The sequence below is a fragment of the Moschus berezovskii genome, chromosome X (genome assembly GCF_049115385.1).
Source record: "Moschus berezovskii isolate FMDL1 chromosome X, NW_MosBer_1.0, whole genome shotgun sequence".
NCBI lineage: Eukaryota > Metazoa > Chordata > Mammalia > Artiodactyla > Moschidae > Moschus > Moschus berezovskii.
The window spans coordinates 19,341,591-19,362,114 of NC_142488.1; the positions used below are offsets into that span (position 1 = coordinate 19,341,591).

At 44.4% G+C, this 20,524-nt stretch overlaps 1 protein-coding gene across 1 annotated transcript in view; it reads right to left on the reverse strand.

The window, feature by feature from the left end:
- Positions 1-16,696, reverse strand: part of MAP7D2 (MAP7 domain containing 2) — a 52,262-nt gene extending 35,566 nt beyond the window's left edge. Inside the window, exons 1-5 of the mRNA XM_055393667.2 lie at positions 16,621-16,696; positions 15,346-15,509; positions 8,522-8,636; positions 5,241-5,351; positions 3,285-3,407 (exon numbers count right to left, since the gene is read on the reverse strand). Of these exons, the coding sequence (XP_055249642.2) occupies positions 3,285-3,407; positions 5,241-5,351; positions 8,522-8,636; positions 15,346-15,509; positions 16,621-16,696 (589 nt within the window). The remainder of the gene's footprint in view (positions 1-3,284; positions 3,408-5,240; positions 5,352-8,521; positions 8,637-15,345; positions 15,510-16,620) is intronic.
- Positions 16,697-20,524: the final 3,828 nt, after the last annotated feature.

A 20,524-nucleotide genomic window follows, 5' to 3' on the forward strand; every position in this document is an offset into this window, starting at 1 on the left:
GGACCTGGCAGAGGGTGCCCATACGATCAGTCCCCAATAAAAACTCTGGGCACTGAGTGTCTAATGAGCTTCTGTGGTTGGCAACACTTCACTCATGTCCTAACTCATTGCTGGGGGAATGTGTCCTGTGTGACTACACCAGGAGAGGATGCTGGGAGCCTGTGCCTGCTCTTCCCTGGACTTTGCACCATGCAGTTTCTCCCTTTACCTATTTTGCTCTGTAGTGCTGCGATAAATCATAGCTCTGAGACCTCCTAGAGAATCATTGATCCTAGGAGTGGTCCTCCTGATGCATTCTTTGTTCTCAAAATGGGGATACTTCCTACTTCCCAGGAATTTTTTGTTTATTTGTTTGAGACATAATTCATATATCATAAAGTCACCCCTTTAAAGATATACAATTTAGTGGCTTTTAGTATTTTCAGAAGGTTGTGCAACCATAACTATTGTCTAATTCCAGAATATTCTCAATATCCACAAAAGAAACTCTATGCCCATTAAGTACCCACTCCCCTTCCTCTCTAGCAACCACTTGTTTTCTGTCACTCTGGATTTGTCAATTCCAGACATTTCATATAAATAGAATCATATCACTTGTGGCATTTTCTGCCTGGCTTCTTTCACTGAGCATAATGTTTTCAAGGTTCATCATGTAGCACGTGTCAGTTATCCATTCCTTTTCACAGCTGAATAATATTCTACTTTATACATAAATTCATTTTTTCAATCCATTCATCTGTTGTTGGACATCTGGGTTGTTTCCACTTTGCGGCTAATAGGAATAATGCTAAGACTTGTATACTTTGTGTATGTTTTCAATTTCCTTGACTCTACATCAAAGAGTAGAATTGCTGGTTTATGTAGTAACTCTACCATTTTCAAAAACATGCCAGACTGTTTTCCAGAGCACCTGCAACATTTTACATTCTCACCAACAATGTATGAAGGCTGTAGTTTCTCCTCATCCTCTCCAATACATATTACATTTGACTCTTGAATAATACAGGTTTGAAGCACACAGGTCCACTTACACTCAGATTTTATTCAATAGTAAATACTACAGCACTATCTGTGGTTGGCTGAGTCTGTATGGGGAACCAAGACAGAAGGCTGATTATAAAGTTATATGCAGATTTTTGACTGAGGCGGCTGGTACCCTCAACTGCCAAATTATTCAAGAGTCAACTGTATTATCTTTTTTCTTTGAATTTTAGTCATCCTCAGTTCAGTTCAGTTCAGTTGCTCAGTCATGTCCGACTCTTTGCAACCCCATGAATCACAGCACGCCAGGCCTCCCTGTCCATCACCAACTCCCGGAGTTCACTCAAACTCATGTCCATTGAGTCAGTGATGCCATCCAGCCATCTCATTCTCTGTCGTCCCCTTCTCCTCCCGCCCCCAATCCCTCCCAGCATCAGAGTCTTTTCCAGTGAGTCAACTCGTCGCATGAGGTGGCCAAAGTATTGGAGTTTCAGCTTTAGCATCAGTCCTTCCAATGAACACCCAGGATCAATCTCCTTCAGAATGGACTGGTTGGATCTCCTTGCAGTCCAAGGGACTCTCAAGAGTCTTCTCCAGCACCACAATTCAAAAGCATCAATTCTACATCTACAATTTTCTAAATCTACATCATCAATTTTACAACTGTGTATTCTATAGTATTTTTTTCATTTGGTGAAATTTTAACTGTTAATGTTTTTGGCATTGTGCTTTGTACCATTTATTAAATAAAAATTTTTAAAAAAAGCATCAATTCTTCGGCGATCAGCTTTCTTCACAGTCCAACTCTCACATCCATACATGACCACTGGAAAAACCATAGCCTTGACTAGACGGACCTTGGTTGGCAAAGTAATGTCTCTGCTCTTTAATATACTATCTAGGTTGGTCATAACTTTCCTTCCAAGGAGCAAGCGTTTTTTAATTTCATGGCTGCAAACAGCATCCGCAGTGATTTTGGAGCCTAAAAAAATAAAGTCTGACACTGTTTCCACTGTTTCCCCATCTATTTCCCATGAAGTGATGGGACCAGATGCCATGATCTTTGTTTTCTGAATGTTGAGCTTCAAGCCAACCTTTTCACTCTCCTTTTTCACTTTCATCAAGAGGCTTTTGAGTTCCTCTTCACTTTCTGCCATAAGGGTGGTATCATCTGCATATCTGAGGTTATTGATATTTCTCCAGGCAATCTTGATTCCAGCTTGTGCTTCTTCCAGCCCAGCGTTCCTCATGATGTACTCTGCATATAAATTAAATAAGCAGGGTGACAATATCCAACCTTGACGTACTCCTTTTCCTATTTGGAACCAGTCTGTTGTTCCATGTCAAGTTCTAACTGTAGCTTCCTGACCTGCATACAGGTTTCTCAAGAGGCAGGTCAGGTGGTCTGGTATTCCCATCTGTTTCAGAATCCTAGTAAGTATGAAATGGTATTACGATTTTGATTTGCATTTCTCTAATGACTAAGAATGTTGAGCATCCTGTCATGTGCTTATTGGCCATTTTATATATTCTCTGCTGTGTTGTTTCTGCACAACTACCTGTAAACAGACAGAACAAGGTAGAGGACAATATGTCATTTATATGTTATCTCACTGAATACACTGTATCTTGGGAACCGAGATGGAGACCTGACATGCCTAATGTGGGCATGGCATTATCTGCAAACAGAGAACGCTAGTCCCCATTCACTATGCCATGACAGTCTGATCTGCTTTGGTTAAGGAAAGGCTTTGGTGATTTGGCCCAGTGTTTCCTGGACTTCAGTGTGCAGATCTGGTGGCACCGGAGTAGTAAGGCTCTAGATATTTGTGCTTACTATGCCCAGCACTGTGCTATTTCATTTAACCCTCATGCCAATTTAAAGTAACTCCACTCTATAGATGAGGAAACAGAGGCTTAGAGAGGTTAATTAACTTACCCAAAGTGGTAAGAGCTAGTAAGAGGTAGGGCTAGTTATGGGATTTCTGAGATGGCAGTGTATAGGCTATTTTTACCAAACTGTCTGGTTAAAAAAGTCTACTAACCTCCATAGCTCATGAAATGGATTTCTTTTCCTAATCCACATGCCCTCAATCATAAAATAACTTACTCACCTCTGTGACACTTGAAAGACAAGAAACATAGCAACAGTAAAACACTGGTGGATAGAAAATGTTATTATTGAAGACATTTCATGAAGCCAGGGAACGGGAAGCAAGATACAAAAATTCAGGAATAACTCATAGGTCGACCAATACCACTTGGGGCACCTTCCTCAGTGTCACCAGCTTGGCCTCTTTTACCTGAGTCACTGGCCTGCTCAGAGAGCATGAGTGTACTTCTGCTTCTGGCTAAAGAAGCCTGTGTGGGTGTCAGCAGTCGCATAACAAGAAATGTTTCCATGGGACTAAGGTGCATGCGATGAGCTGAGGGATGGAATCAAATGAAAATTTTAAAAATCAAAACAAAATAAAATGCCTAAAACAACACAGTGCCTGATGAAAATCAATTTTGGGGTGGCAGAATGAATGTGGAAAATAAAAATACTGTAGTAAAGGATGGCTTTGGAGCTTGTCATAGTAAAAGAAAATGGACAATGTGTCATTTAGAGCTTGGGAGAGTGCGTTACTTCTCTTGGGGTGCCAGAATTCATTCAATATGCTACTACAGAATTACTGTATCACCAGAAGAGACTTAGCCCATCTTTCAAGATATAATATGTACTCAAGAAACCATTTACTCACCAAAGTAGCTCTAACACTGAAAAAAAGATTACTCCTACAAAATACTTGTTTTAGGTCCTCTGTTAGGAAATATTTTATAACACACTGATTTTGTTAATGTAGAAATGTGCATCCTTTCATATTTTTTCCCATATAAACAAGGCAAAGATTAAATAAGAAACATAAAAATAGCCAACTAATTATCAGCTTTAATAGCAGTATTCATACTCTAAAATTTAGTGACTGAAATGTCATTTTGATGTTTTGGAACATATTGTGTGATAATGGATTAACTTTTCAATTATTTTGTATTTTTTGGATATCCATTAGCCAGAAAAATGGTTTGGGAATTTCAAAGTTTCAATTAATAATCCACAAGCAGATAATTGAGTGGCCAGCAATATATAAATATCATACTGATTATCTTTATACATTAATCAATACAAATATGAATTTAACATCAATTTGTTACCATATGAATGAATGAAAACATACAGGACATACAAATAAAACAGATACATAGAGTTAAAAGCATGTAGATGTTTTCTCATCCAGCTCTTAGTTAATTCAAGGTTTCTAGCACTTACCCATGAACTGCATCAGAAATCATCAACACTGACACTCACGGGTTCTCTGACACACAGGACAGACCTCTGTGCTGGAGGTGCAAAGTTAAAGCCAGAGGAAAAAACCAGGAAGGCACACTGGCATCTTCAAAGTCACTGGCATCTTCAAAGTCACAAACAGCATCCTGCTTAACCCCTGGTGATGACTCGACATGTTAAATATTCCACTGGCACCGGACACTTCTTCACTGATGCTAAGATATGCATTTAATGCATAGAGAGCTTCCCTCCCTTCCTTAACCTACACACTCTAAAAGGTATCAATTCAGACTTACAGTGCCTTATCTGAGCCTCCATTAGAACACAGCTGAATCTATTCAGTTTCTGAAACTGACACTGTCCTATACCCATCATCTCCCACCTCAAAACAGAAAATGCCACCCATCCTTTCGCCCTTTTGAAGATTTCATATTAGTTCTGAACTTCTGTTTTCCAAACAGAAATGAGCAGGCTTACAGATCACAGACAAGAGCAGAGCCCCATTTTTTCACATATCTGAGTCTCCTACATACCTCTGCCTCATCAATCCTGCTGTGTCTGGCTAACCAACAATAGCACACCAATAACTGGGCAGTTGCTTTTTTAACAGTCACATCTGTCCACTGGTCAATTAACTCCAGGCCATAATAACGTCTATGTGCACTGTGGAAAATGGAAGTCTCTCTCAGACTGGGAGACTAGCATTAACTCCTGTCCCTTTCCAACAAAGACCTGGCTCTAAAGAGCAATACCACTTTCCAAAGTCCCAGTAGTGAGGCCCGGGGGCTCCCACACACAGATCACAAGGCTAGGATATTGGGGGTATTTGAAGAAGGCTCAAAAGAGGGGCTCTCACAAAGACTGACATTAACACCAATGCTCACACTAGAAAGAAGAAAACTGGAGAGACCAGGTCTATGCGTTCACTTGCCTCGGTCTGGGGAATAGGATATTGCCGCAGTGGATGAAGACAGGCGCTTACTCATGGGAGGCTCCGTCTGCTTTGGCAAATTCATGGTTGATGTTGAAAGTTTGTCACATGCTGCAGAGAAACGCATTAAAGACATTGGTATCCACACCACTCTCAACCAAGAAACACATTTCCAAAGTGTTCTTCCTGTCCTCATCCACACGCCTCTGAAACCACTGCAGCACAGCACACTGCCTCCAGCTCCCTGCTCTCTACTGAGCAAGTCTGAGAAGGCCCGGGCCACAGCAACCATCCATTTGAAGCAAGTTCTTCTCTTTCACTGCTCAACTTTGTGCTTCTCTTTGATTTCGAATGTTCAACCTCACTCAATTGTTCAACTAAAGCCATGCTAATTCCACCAGCCAACCATTTCCTTGTGTCCAGGGACTTTTAAGTATATTCAGACCACACGAAAACAAAACCAACCTGGACCAAGAGACCAGTCACCACTGCCAAATATTCTACGATCTGACTGAGACTGTGTGAGCTGAAACTGGACTTTTTCTGAGGTTATCTAGAGCTCAGGTTGCAGACAGGAGTAATTTGTAAAGCAAAGAGCTGTATTTAAAGCAGAACAACCTTTAGCAGTTGGTTTCTTGCTCTTATCAAGAAACGGGGTCACAATAGCCCTTTCTCAAAAGGCTCTGACTGTTTATGGTAGGATTTTGACATGCGGTCCTGGGTTTGGTGCTCTTACTTGCAGCCATTATTTTAGAGAGGCCTGTAAAGGAAACCATCACAACAACTGGAGAGGTGCTAACAATACCAGCCAAGCTGTGTTGGAGCTTTAAGCAAAAGGAAAGATGTGTGGCCCCGGCTCTAAAGGAAGCAAACTCATCAATAATATTTTCAAAATCTGCTCTTCTATTCATCTTGTTTACAAATGAAAGAAATGCCATGCATGACAATTTCTCCTGACCAACTGATGATCCTAAATAATTTTTAAATAACTTAGACTGCAGTAAAATGATACTGTTTGGGTATGAATAAAATATTTAAACTTAAAATTTTATGAGTTTTAATATATTTTTCGGTGTTTCAGTAATTTTTTCAAGTATTTCAATGTTCTGAAAAAAATAACCTTTAGAAATTACATAAAATCATGTCTCTAGGGATACATATTTCCCCTTCTGCCTCAGGCTCCCATATGGCTCAGCATGGTACTAGTCTTTGGAAATTCAATAGTTTGTTCATCACGGATTGTTCTGCAGTGATTTTGATTAAAATATTCCTTTATCTTAATTACTGAGATTTTGGGTGTTCCCTTAAAATGAGGGCTCTGGTCACATACCACACCTCACCCTGGCCCGGGGCTCTGGGTGTGATTTCCAAGGAGTAATTGTCCATTCTACCTGCCCCTCTCTGTGGGTGGAAGGTGACAATGAATGCGGTCCAGGCAGCAAAGACTCTGCTATTCAGCAGCACCAGTAAAAATTATTCTTTGTCAAAGAAATGCTGGAAATCAAGGATATTTATTCCTACTGCTAAAATTTGACCTTCTGGGTAGGTGGTAAACATTGTATCCTTTACATCTTGTTTTTTCTTTGCCAGCCAGAGATGGGTTGAATTTCTGAAGTCATCATTAAATGGAAGCAAGGTTTTGCTAGTTCTGTTCTTGATCTAGACCCTAAGAATTTCCCAGGCCTGTATACAAAACAGAGAGCCTATTAGAGAGAGGAAATCAAGAACGAAGCCAATTTATCTCCATGTCTGGATTCACAGTGTTAGTACTGATAAATTCAAATGCCTCTATAGGAATCCGTAACATTCATACCTGCTGTTGCTGCTAAGTTGCTTCAGTGGTGTCCGACTCTATGTGATCCCATAGACAGCAGCCCACCAAGCTCCGCTGTCCCTGGGATTCTCCAGGCAAGAACACTGGAGTGGGTTGCCATTTCCTTCTCCAATGCATACCCAACACTGTATAATTATAGGTTTTGGTGACCAGAAGTGACTGAAATACACTACTACTTAATGCCTAAAACCAGTGATACATGAGAGTGTTAAAGATCTAAATGCACAGAAGTCAAACACTGACAACATTTTCAAGGCAGAAGTCAGTGAGCTAAAGATGAAATGTCTCCAGGGTGCTAGGATGTAAGGCATGCATGTTCCACGATGACGAATAAAGAAATATGGGCACGTCATTCGTATCTCTAGAAAAAAAAGTTCTAAGAAATCAATTGCAAAAGTGTTCAAGACAGACACAGTGATGGAGGAAGGTGACCGGGACAGTCATCACAAAACGCCATGGCACAGTGATGCTCAAATATACCGTTGGTTGACTCAGCAGCGGCGGCAGTGGTCCCTGGGTCCAGAGGGAGGGTGCTGGATGCTAAACCTAGAGGAGGGGGTGGGGTATTTCCTGATTCACCTACACAGCAAAAAAAAAAATCAGACCAAAGAGAGGTAAAACAAAAAAGTTCTAATTTCTGGTTGACTCTAGCTTGTATTAGGAAATTAGCAAAAGTAACTGGGATGGGTTGTTAACTTCTCCAGATTAAAACAGAAAAGTATATTCACTGACAAAAGGTTGTGTATGCTAAGTCGCCTCAGTCATAAGAACAATATAATAAAGTCATGAAACTGTACCACACATGTAAACCCATTTGCTCTCGGAAAGAGCTGGTATACATCTCCTGCATAACACAATAGCAGACGCAGAAAAGAAGACGCTAAAAAGACGGCAAAGCCACCCAGGGACTAGTAACGATCCATACATTAAACATCTGAAAATTTAAAGATGAGTATGAACTGGATAATGAAATAAATAAGTCACCTTGAAACAAAATTGAAAGAGCAACAGAAATAAATGAAGTGGAGTGAAGAACCCCAGCCCTCTTTAGGGGTTACTGCTGCTCAGCCTTTCCCAGTCAAGCTGTAGCCATGACTTAGTCCACAGCCACTGACCTTCCCTGAAATCAGGTTACCTCTGGGCTTGCTAGATGGATCCAATTAACCAGGCTCTACATTCATTTTCTTTGCTTTTTCTTTTGTTTTACCTCAAAGCCCAGTTACTGTATCAACTGCTGTTTGCAAGCAAGAAGAATGAACAGATCTCCTTCACAAGAAATGCATACACAAGAAGCTTGGCAGCTTTAAACATCACATCTGAAAAAGGTACCTGCAGACCAGTATAAAGCACCCCAGATCCTGTGGGTGCTGGCCTGCCCATGGTCTCCCCCTCCTGCCCCGAGATCTCCCCACTGGGCCCTGCGATGCAGGGACAGTCTTTCACTCACCGTCACGTCCTCCAGGCCCGGCAGCCAGTGATGCTCCTCCTGACGAGCACTTCTTCTTCAGCTCCAGCTGCTGTGAGCGCTCCAGAGACCTGCGCATCATCGCCTCCAGCCGCTCCTGTCCAGTTCATGCAAGAGAGAGCAGCATTAAGCACCCAGCCCCACCGCACTGCTGTGCCTCTGCGTGGGCGTGAGTCACCAGACAGGGCTCTCTGCTCTGCATCCAAAACCCAGGCACGCGTGCTCGCCCCACCACACCAGCGCTTTCTTAGTGGGCGGAGAGTAAACGCTGCGGCTACTGCGGGCTCCCAGCGCTAACACCTCTCCCTTCCCTGGAGAGAGGCGGCTGCTGCAGCAGCCAGGCTTTGATTTGGTTAAGAATAGTGCCAGGCCAGCATTAACTCCTTGACACCAAACCCATCCAGCAGAACTGGAATTGTGCTCTAGAACCAACTGTATTCTCTCGAGTTGAAAAGCATACAGCACTCTGATTTGAGCAAACTGAAAATATAATTTGAATTTTAGTAGCCTTAAGCATAACTTTTTGGGGTGATACACCATGACTTTGAAGTCTATTTTACAAGGTCCCATTTTCATCTTAGAACTTCTTAAAGGGGAATTAACTGTGTTCTCCATTGTAACACTTTTCTGCTCGTGATACATAATATTCCGGGGATAATGCTGCATATTTCAAAATTTAAAAAGACACAAGAGTAGGGAAACTTGTGACTACAAAATTAAGCATTTATGTATTCTCACATGTAGATGGGGGGAAGGGAGGAAGAACTAAACAGTTTTTAGCCAGAAGATAAAAACAACTACCAGGTTTATCTCCTAACAGAGCATTTATCAAAAGCACGCCCCTGTACTAACCCAACTGTTCTTTTCATAAAGTTGGGTCTGATTGCTGGAAAATCTCTCCCTGGCACTGGAGAGAAGCTGTCCTAATTATGTGCTCCCCACAACCTCAATGACACTGCAAATCCCAAATCCACTCCCTGCCTCCACTGGAGAAAGTCTGCAGGGTAAGCAGTTACAGGGACACCTTTTCACCCTCATAAAACTAACCCTGAGGTGCTGGGCTAATCCTAGTCGAACTTCAAACCCAAAAGATACTATTTTCTCATGGCTTAAATAAAGAAGTAAGCAAAATTAATTTAGAGCAGCACCAAAGGAGTGACTATGACTTAAGAAGTAGGGAAAGGCTCCTTTATTTCACTCACATGAAACACAGAAAGGCCACTTAGGAGGCACATGGATCTACCTTTCTGTCCATACCAGAGGAATGAGATAAGCATTCTCCACATCTCAGACTCTGCTGCATAATTTTTCCTCCAAAGAGCACTGCACTAAAAGATGGCCTCTTTAGGGACCTGTGAGCAGAAAGGGTATTTCTTTCCTCCAGTAAATATCAGATTTATATTTGCTATTAACTGTGCACTAGTTTCTGGCTGAGACTCTACAATCATGAGTGTGCATTTCCTAGAAGAATCCTGTCCTCACGACCCTGGCCCATTAAATTCTCACAGTCAGTTCCATAAGTTTGTACAAGAAAAGATAGGGGCTTGGAGGAACTAGAACTTCTTAACTATTTGAGGACTGAAGTCTGGTCACTCAAAATTGGAACTCAACAGTATTTCATTATGTAGATTTAACATCAAGTATTTAACTTTCCTAAATGAAATCAGTCCTGAATATTCATTGGAAGGACTGATGATGATACTTGGGCCACCTGATGGGAAGAACTGACTCATTGGAAAAGACCCTGATGCTGGGAAAGACTGAAGGCAGGAGAAGGGGACCAGAGAGGATGAGATGTTTGGATGGCATCACCAACTCAATAGACATGAGTCTGAGCAAGCTCCGGGAGTTGGTGACGGACCGGGAGGCCCGGTGTGCTGCAGTCCATGGGGTCACAAAGAGTCGGACATGACTGAGTGACTGAACTGAATTGATTTAACTAATGACCTAATCTAAGTGTTGAAATCTTTCACCTCAGAGTGAATTTAGTATTCAGTGGGTTATGGGAGACCGCCTACATGCCAGAAAGACCTTACAAGATAGTTGCTTATCTATCTGGACACTAATGAGAACTAAGAACACCAAGACTGATCAGCCAGCCACACCACTGAATACCTATCTAGGGGCGTAACCATAAGGGAGTGCTGTCCACAGCCAGACCTACTCTTGAGTCAGTAAGTTGCCTTTAGAAAAAATGCCTGTCATCCATCCCCAATCCACTGAGCTGCTCCAAACTCTACCATGACAGATTCATTCCTCTGAGCCATAAGCAGGCTTATGAAAATGACGTTACCCCTGACAGAAGACACAATCACTTTGTGTCTTCCACTTTGGGGGAGATGATGAAAAATAGGCGATAACCAAGGTCTCTGGTGGCTCAGTGGTAAAGAATTCGACTGCCAATGCAGGAGATGTGGTTTTGATCCCTGATCTGGGAAGATCCCCTGGAGAAGGAAATGGCAACCCACTCTAGTATCCTTGCTTGGGAAATTCCATGGACAGAAGAGCCTGGCGGGTTCCAGTCCATGGGGTCACACAGTCAGACATGACTTAGCAACTGAACAACAACAAACCAAGCTCTATGGTAAGTAGGCTTACAAAACCCAAAGCTGTCAGAATGGGATGATGCTTTTTCCAAACATGTCAAACCAAAACTTCACTCTTATTAGAGGTTAGTCCTATTTAGTCCCATATTACATAGTATGTGTGTGGATCTTTCTGCTCCTTCCTGGGATAAGACTGTAAAGAATCCTAGATTTGGAGTCAGAAGATATGAATTCAAATCCCACTTCTGCCTGCTATCCTTTAGCCCCATGATCCTGAGTAAATCATTTGATACCATCCTTGGGCATTAGTTCCCTTGTCTATAAAATGGGGATGATATTACCTATATTACAGGTCATTCAAATTTACAAAATAATAGCAAGCATAATAAGTCCAATGCTAACTGGATCCAAATTTGAAGAGGAGGATTATTAACATGGCAATTTAGAGCAGTGGTTCTCAAACGTGAGTGAGCTTGCATCAGAATCCCCTGGAGGGCTTGTTAAAACACCAGTTGCTGTGCCCCACGGCCAGAGGTTGAGTCAGCAGGTCCAAGGTGAAAACCTGAGAATACATTTCTGACAAATTTCCAGGAGATATTGGTATTGCTGGTCTTGGGATGGTACTGAGAACCACTGGTTAGAAGAAAGCCTGAGCATGAGGGAGCAAGCTGAGAAAGTTCAATCATATCAGAAGAACAGTATTAATAAATATCAGAGCTGCATACTGCAAATCCTGCCAAGTTCTGGCTCTCCTGAGTATCATCTGATCTTCAACAGAGGATGGCAAAAGGGCAGCACAGACTCTTGTCCCTAGAATGTCCTCTCCTGGGTGGGGCTTAGCTGAAGGACGGAATGAAGGCAACTCACCCTTGACCCCTTGAGCTCTGGCCCTAGATATGCCTGGATGAATGGACAGGAGAACCACGACCAACGTGACGTTCTGAGTTGGCCAAGCAGTATAAAAAACCTGCGGCAGGGCTCGGCCTGGCCACTGTTACCCAGACAGCTGTCTCAGGCAGGAGTAGAGGGTTGACACACCTTCCCCATTGCCCCAACATTCTGTGGATGATAGCGTGGGGACAAGCCCCCAAATGGTCCTAAGCAGGACTCCATGGAGGGCCTTTTTCTCTGGAAACAGACGTCCATAGCTGGCTAGAAAGCCATGTAATCACCATGGCCCTATGCCAGCTAATGCCCTCTAAGAGCGGCCAGCTCTCATCTTAGTGAAGTTTTCATTCAGTTGAGTTCAGAAAGGTCTTGTTTTTATAACCAGCCTGGTGGGTTTTGTTAGGTATCAAGCAAGAAGAAGATGAGAAGTTGTGATGTGTTAAAGTAACTTACAGAGATGAAGGTACTCTTTGAAAGAGGCCTTTTCCAGTTATCTGTTTAGCAGGAGGAACAAGGAGTTGGCTCCTAGTCATGAAACTATACTTCCCTGAGTGGAGAAAGGTGAGTACACTGTGCTGTCACCCTTAACCCAGGGAGGTTAAGGTTCTGGTTCCAGAAGCTTGATGCTTGGGAGCTATGTGGCATGTGATGGTTTCAAGAACCCACCTTGAGGAGAAGGCAGCCTGCAGCGAGAGAATGAGCTCAAGGTCAGGCTGTCAAGTAGACACTGGACTCCCCCTTCCCTAGGACAGGCCTGCCTACCTTCTAGCCTTTGACACCTCTGAGAGCTTCTGTGGTGTCAGAGAGGAGGCATCCTGGGGCTCACCTGCACAGATGTGAGGTGTTAACAAGAGTGACAGCAAGACCAACAAATCTAGGAACCTGGAGCCAGGGCAGGGCTGGTGGGGAGGTGAGGAGTCAACAGGCCTTTTATGAACTAACATCAGACTGGAGAGGCAGGAGTTGGTGGGGAACACACTTTCCTGAAAGTTAGAGGAACAAAATGGAGTGAACCATCTTCCTACAGAGGCTTCTCCCTGGTTGATAGAGACGGGCCCTGACAGAAAGGACTGAGATAATCCTGGCATTGTGGAGCGTCTCCACAGCCACGTGCCAAGCAGGGAGCAGCCCTCCCAAAAGATCTCCAGCAAACCATGGAGGCAAATGCGAAGGCGTTCTTTGGAAAGGCTCCTGTGGCAGAGAGCTATCCATCCCCTCCAAAGATCCCTCACGAGAATGCTAGTCAGACCTTGGCCCCAGCAAAGCAGTGACGACCAGGCTGCATGTGCAGAGTCCCTGATCTCTACTGAGGTCTCCTGGGGCTCTAAGGGCAGGAGCAGGTGGGACAGGGAGCCCACTGCTTCCTTGGGTTGCTCTGCACCCATGGGAGGCCCAGCTCTCAGTTTTGCCCTGCTGTGTCCGGGGAGAAGAAGGTGCAAGCTTGGCATGTGTTTGCCGGCCACAGGCAGGCAGCCTGCCCCACTGCCCACCATCATCACGTAAGGGGTGAAAGGGAGCAGACAAGGCAAACAGAAAATTAGCCCAAGCACAACCACTAGCAAGTCAGCTGCATGAGGACTAACCAGCTGGCATGACATTCCCTCATCTGCAAGAGACTGGAGTCCCATTTACAATAACGGACTTGAAATGCCTCTGTACAGAATGCCTCAGAGGTGGACCTGTGTGGCACTGTCAGGTGTGGGGCAGGCTTAGGAAGTGTCTCCTGTGTCTTTGAGACACCCTTTCCTGGAAATGGCAGTGACAAGCATTCCCTGCAATCAGCAATCCCGCAGGGGGTCAGGAGTGGAAGTGGAGGGAGCAGGGAGGAAGGAGACCAGCTGTGAGTCAAGGATGGGAAGAAAGGGGCGAGTCCAGCGACTCACGACAAATGCCCAGGCTGGGAAAGGAGAGGTCCGTCCTGGTCACTGGAGCAGCCCAGCTCACTGTGGCTTTTCTCTTGGTCTCCACACCCTATGCCATCATCTTTTCTGGGTAGCTCTCTCTTGACCGAGCTTCAGCCAAGGTCAGCTGGAGTCAGCGAGGGGAGCAGTTACTCTGTGCTAGTGCTCTGCTGGCACTTTTACAAAAGTCACCTTCTTTAACTCCTGTGACCACCTCTCTGTTCTGGGCTGAGAAGAATGAGTTCTTAGAGGGGCTGTGGGACTTGGCCTTGGCTGCCGGCTGCTTAAGTGGGAGAGCTGGGATTTGCACCAGGAGCCTGCAAAGGCACATAGGGATCTGGCTAAGACAGCAACAGTGAACTGTGACTGAGACCTTGCCTCAAGCCTCCATTCACTAAGAGGAACAAAGAAGTTGCCACTTAAGCCTGTCTGTTGTGGGCAAAGATGGTTCTAACTGTGTGTGTGTGTGTGTGTGTGTGTGTGTATGCATGTGTGCATGATTGGGTTTTTTTTTTAAGTTAAAAAAAAAAAAAGACCAAAGGGTAAAGACAGTGATAATTCAGAGATTTAAAAGAAATACTGAATTTATACCAATATCTCTGTATCTTATGGGCTTCCCTGGTGGCTCAGATGGTAAAGAATCTGCCTGCAATGCAAGAGACCTGGGTTTGATCCCTGAGTCAGGAAGATCTTCTGGAGAAGGGAATGGCTACCCACTCTAGTATTTTTTCCCGCAGAATCCCACGGACAGAGGAGCCTGGTGGGCTACAGTCCATGGGGTCGCTAAGAGTCAGACAGGACTGAGCAACTAACACTTCCACTTTTCACTCTATGTTACAGTGTTGGCAATTAACAAACCTCTATATTGTTCATACTAAATGATGAGTCACTATACCTTATGAATAAAAAATGATCATCACCTGATACAAGGCTATGATTATACTCTTAAAATATATTTGTTAAGAAAATCTATACCCCCAAATATGCTTTCTAAATATACTTTCAAAGTTTAGTAATAAAGGACTCTGTCAGGTAATTACATTCCATTTCTTTTTTAAAACATAACTAGAGAGAAAGGATGATTAAAGCAAGAACCTGCATTAAAATATAAATAGACTAGCATGTTTGTATTGGAAGGTAGACTATTTGATTTTCCAGCAGTGACTACAAGGTCATATTACCCTCTACACTCACAGCCCTTCCTCCGCCTCATGTCTGCCCCAGGAGCACGGATGCCTCAACTAACCCCCAGGTAGATGCCACTCAGTCCCCACCCACAACCCCTCTGAGTCTTAGAGAAGACATCTGAAAGAGGTCTTGGAGTCCACCAAGTCCACCCCCTTCACTTCAGAGACAAATAAATTAAGGCATTAAGGCCCAGCGAGGCCAACCAGCTTATCTGAGGTCACACAGCAAATAAACTGCTAAGTTGAATGGATCTGTCTCTTTGTTCCTTTTGTTTGTTCCTCACCTCCTCCTCCCGGAGCTTCTGCTTCCTCTTCTCCTCCACAGCCGCCCTCTTCTGCTCCTCTCGCTGCCGCTGCTCTTCCAGCTTCTTCCATCGCTCCTCAATTTGCTTTTCGTACTGGAGCTTGGCTCTCTTCTGTTTCTCCAGGATTTGCTGCTCCCGGGCAGCTGGGGAAGGAAGGCAGAAGAAAGGTGTCATTACCAGAGCACCCCAAGCTGTTTGGCTTAATACCAACAATGCAGAAGTGAGACTGAACCCCAAAAAGGAGCCCAGAGGGATTGTAGGCTGCAGTAACTGAGAGGAAGGGTTCTGGCACCCCAACCACTAGCTGGGTGACCCCAGGCCTATTAACCACGTCCTCTGTCTGCCTCAGTTTCCTCCTCTGTGAAGTGCGGATGTGCAACATCACAGGGTTGTGGAGACCGAATGAGACAATGCAGAGCAAGTAGACAGTGACTGCCCCTACACGTGGGAGCTCTGTCTGTCATCACCATCAAGTCAGACTTGTCCCAGTGGCTAGGCCACGTGGGGGGTTGAGAAATGAGAGCTCTCAGGGTATCTTCATTCAGGATCCATTAGCTGTACATACACTGCATACCAGATGCTGAATCAGGTGAAAGTAAACAAAAGAGGATGAACAGGCCTGTCTTCCCTCTTGAGACATTTACTAAGGGGCCTCAACTCCACCTGGCCAAGCAGGCAAGGGTTCCCTGGAGGATGCAATGTCTGAGGTGACCAGGAGGAGGTAGTCAAGGAGAAGGATTCACAAGCTCCTTTTCTGTCTCAGTGCTCTAGGGAAGCCACTCTACCTACCTGTGGCACCCTGTGAGGAACAGCCCTGATGCTTCTGTCCACAGCCTGCAAGGTAGGACAGTCTTTCCCAATAGGTTCCCTGTCCTAACACAGAAATCGCCTTCTGTATCGATTTCCTCTGTTCCTCCAAGGATGCCCTTCAGCTGCCCTGGGCAGAGGTCGCCCGAAGAGGGGGGTGGTGTGCAGAGAGTGTCTCTCGTTCTTCAGCACCCTACCCACAGTCATAGTGCAGTGCCAGTAACAGAGCTTCAACACGTGCTCAGTGAGTAAATCAACCGCCCTGAGAATTACATAATAGCTGTAAACAGGCCAGTGGTAGTGATGGTTTGCTCCCAGTTTTCCACATAGACCTAGCAACTGTCCCAGTTCTTTTCTCATTTAGTCACAAATTTCTAAGAGTCCTGAGAAAAGATGCCATCACATCTCTACTCCCTTGGACCTAAACAGCCAAAGTGCACAACTTACCAAGACATTTTTCTCTTTCTTCTCGCCTTTCTTTAGCTAGTCGTTGTCTCTCATCGGATTTTAAAAATCCTTCCATGCCTACAAGAGAGAAAACACGATCAAAGACTTCACTCTTCCCATCTGCTGAGTACCAGGGGTCTGGTCACACGCACACACCAGTGTCAACATCACTTCACCCGCAGAGTGAAGTGATCCATCACTCCCTACCACAGGGGAGGATGGCCCAGACCTGAGAGTTGAGAAGTGGTAGCTGTGGCTGTCATGCTCACCCACCAAGCTGCGCTGGAGTGGTCCCAGGCCAGCCCTGGAGAACTAACTTTCCTCCTAGTTCTCTGGCTCCAGGCCTGGCCCCAGAGGAGTCAGAAAGCTCAATATGGGACAGGCCTGGCAACATGCAGAAAAGCCTACCAGGCTTGCCCTGGTCTGGCTCACAGGGGAAGGCAGATGCACAAAAGAAGACATGATTATTACACAGATTATTATTATTATTAGGGCTTCCCTGGTGGCTCAAATGGTAAAGCGTCTGCCTGCAATGCGGGAGACTCAGGTTCAATCCCTGGGTTGTGAAGATCCCTGGAGAAGGAAATGGCAACCCACTCCAACATTCTTGCCTGGAAAATTCCATGGACTGAGGAGCCTGGTGGGCTACAGTTCACGGGATCGCAAACAGTACGACACAACTGAGTCACTTGGCTTTTTCGCTTTTATTATTATTAGTGAACATTCGACTTTCTGGAAAAAGACAACTGCTGAGGGGCATGTATGAGTGAGCTGGAAAAAATTAACACTCAAGTTTGATTTTGGTTCTACTAAGTTTGTTCCCGTGTCAATCTTAGCATTTTAGAATCACAAAGAAGGAATATAATGCACTCCTGTTTACTTGTTATTTCATTTTGTTTTATTATAAGTACAAGAAATAAAATGGAACAAATGGCAATTCCCCACTAAAATGTTCAGGAAACATCCCAGGAGCTACGCATCTCCACTCATCTTCTACAGGACCCTAAAGGGCTTTCTGAGGCAAAGATGAAATGATCTTTGCAGTTGTTTTAGAAGTAAAAATAATTTACTGCACTTGCTCACAACTGATCATTCATGAATATTACTTACACAGTGGTCAAGGACCACATTCTGGAGAAATTGGCTTTAGTGCTGCTATAACCAGACTGATGTGCCCAGCGCCTGGGTCTCCTCTGTGGTAATATCACAGCTGACTTCACAGTATGCGCCTTTCAGGGGTATGCCTTCCACTGCCCAGGAGAGAGGCCTGGAGGCTTGGACCGCAGAGCAGCAGTGGAATGCGGATAAGGATGGATGTGATAAGCTCTGGGTTGTCACAATTCCCCACAAGCATCTAATTTTCCAGCCTGGATTATGCAGCAGGGATATTAAAGCTCAAGAGAGAAGTCTTGGAAAATCAACCCAACTGTCACTTCCCATTAAAAAAAAAAAGTGAAGTATAGTTAATTTCCAGTGTTGCGTGTTACTCTCAGGCACGTAGCAAAGTGGCTCAGTTATACGTGCACACACATACATATGTATATCGCTTTATATTCTTTTCTACTATAGGTTATTACAAGATACTGAATATAGTTCCTTGTGCTATACAGTAGGTCCTTGCTGATTATCTATTTTATATATAGTAGTGCATGTATGTTAATCACAAACTCCTATTTTATCTCTATCCCCCTTTCCTCTTTTAGTAATGATAAGTTCATTTTCTATGTCTGGAGTTTATTTCTGTTTTGTAAATAAGTTCATTTGGTTTTTGTCAACTCGTGATCATTACAATTAATGATTAATGGCATCACCAACTCGATGGACATGAGTTTGAGCAAGTTCCGGGAGTTGGTGAAGGACAGGGAAGCCTGGAGTGCTGCAGTCCATGGGGTCGTAAAGAGTCAGACACAACCGAGTGACTGAACTAAACTGTGATGGTACCAATGACACAAACAGCATCAAGAATTTAAACGCCCAACTTCTCAGCTCATCAGTGCTGCTCTCCCAGTCTGAACCCTATCCCTTACATCCCCTGAACCTGTATGAACCCACCCACCTTCAAGAGCCCACAGTTTCCCAGACCCATGAAGCTCTGTGCCCCCACACTGCTCGCAGAACCCTAATTTCATTCTGCTTAGCTGCAGAGTCCTGTCTCCCTGCAGGGAGTGAGGGCCTACTGAGCCAAGGGCAGGTCTGCATCTCTGGGTCGACCCACTTGGGCCACACCCTACCCCCTCAAGCCTCAAGATGCATACACAACACTCAAAGACAGGAATGTGGTCAGTGGTAGGGTAGCGGGGAGAGAAAATCAGATTTCTCCATGATGATTCTCTAAACTTTTCCAAGCTCTAGTCTCTACCTTAAGCATTTGATTAATAAGAATTTGTTCTGTGTGAAAAGCTACAAAGAGAAGCCAACAACCCCTGGACAGACGCTGGCAACAGCACCCACATCTACCTAACAGCTCAAGCATGACCTGTCACCCTGTAGATCTAAGATACAGACCGAGAACCACTGAAAGTGTTCTTTGAACAGAAGAAAAAGAGAAAAACTGAGGGAAAAGGGCCAAGCACATTTGAAATTGGCCATGATAACTTAAGGCTTTACCAACAGAAGGATGGCTGTTGCAGAGATATGCATGATTTTAGGCTGCCCCCTTGTGGGCACTTGTAAGAGTCACACCCTCAAATCATTTTTCAGAAAATCTTCATTATCAGGCTCATAGTCATGACCTGCTTCATCAAACAGGAGGCTACAATGTACGAACCAAGTCCACTGCTTGAATTTACTTGGCCCAATCACTCCATGATGACAGAGGTACTATTATGACGCTTCTTACAGGTACAAAAAAGGTACACTGAGGTTAACTTGTTCAAGGTTCAGTTCAGTTCACTCAGTCGTGTCCAACTCTTTGTGACCCCATGAACTGCAGGACTCCAGGCCTCCCTGTCTATCACCAACTCCCGGAGTTCACCCAAACTCATGTGCATCGAGTCGGTGATGCCATCCAGCCATCTCATTCTCTGTCGTCTCCTTCTCCTCCTGCCCCCAATCCCTCCCAGCATCAGGGTCTTTTCCAGTGAGTCAACTCTTCGCTTGAGGTGGCCAAAGTATTGCAGTTTCAGCCTCAGCATCAGTCCTTCCAATGAACACCCAGGACCGATCTCCTTGAGGATGAACTGGTTGGATCTCCTTGCAGTCCAAGGGACTCTCAAAAGTCTTCTCCAACACCATGGTTCAAAAGCATCAATTCTTCAGTGATCAGCTTTCTTCACAGTCCAACTCGCACATCCATACATGACCACGGGAAAAACCATAGCCTTGACTAGATGGACATTGGTTGGCAAAGTAATGTCTCTGCTTTTTAATATGCTATCTAGGTTGGTCATAACTTTCCTTCCTAGGAGTAAGCGTCTTTTAATTTCATGGCTGCAATCACCATCGGCAGTGATTTTGGAGCCCCCAAAAATAAAGTCTGACACTGTTTCCATTGTTTCTCCATCTATTTCCCATGAAGTGATGGGACCAGATGCCATGATCTCAGTTTTCTGAATGTTGAGCTTTAAGCCAACTTTTTCACTCTCCTCTTTCACTTTCATCAAGAGGCTTTTTAGTTCCTCTTCACTTTCTGCCATAAGGGTGGTATCATCTGCATATCTGAGGTTATTGATATTTCTCCCGGCAATCTTGATTCCAGCCTGTGCTTCTTCCAGCCCAGCGTTCCTCATGATGTACTCTGCATATAAGTTAAATAAGCAGGGTGACAATATACAGCCTTGACTCACTCCTTTTCCTATTTGGAACCAGTCTGTTGTTCCATGTCCAGTTCTAACTGTTGCTTCCTGACCTGCATATAGGTTCCTCAAGAGGTAGGTCAGGTGGTCTGGTATTCCCATCTCTTGAA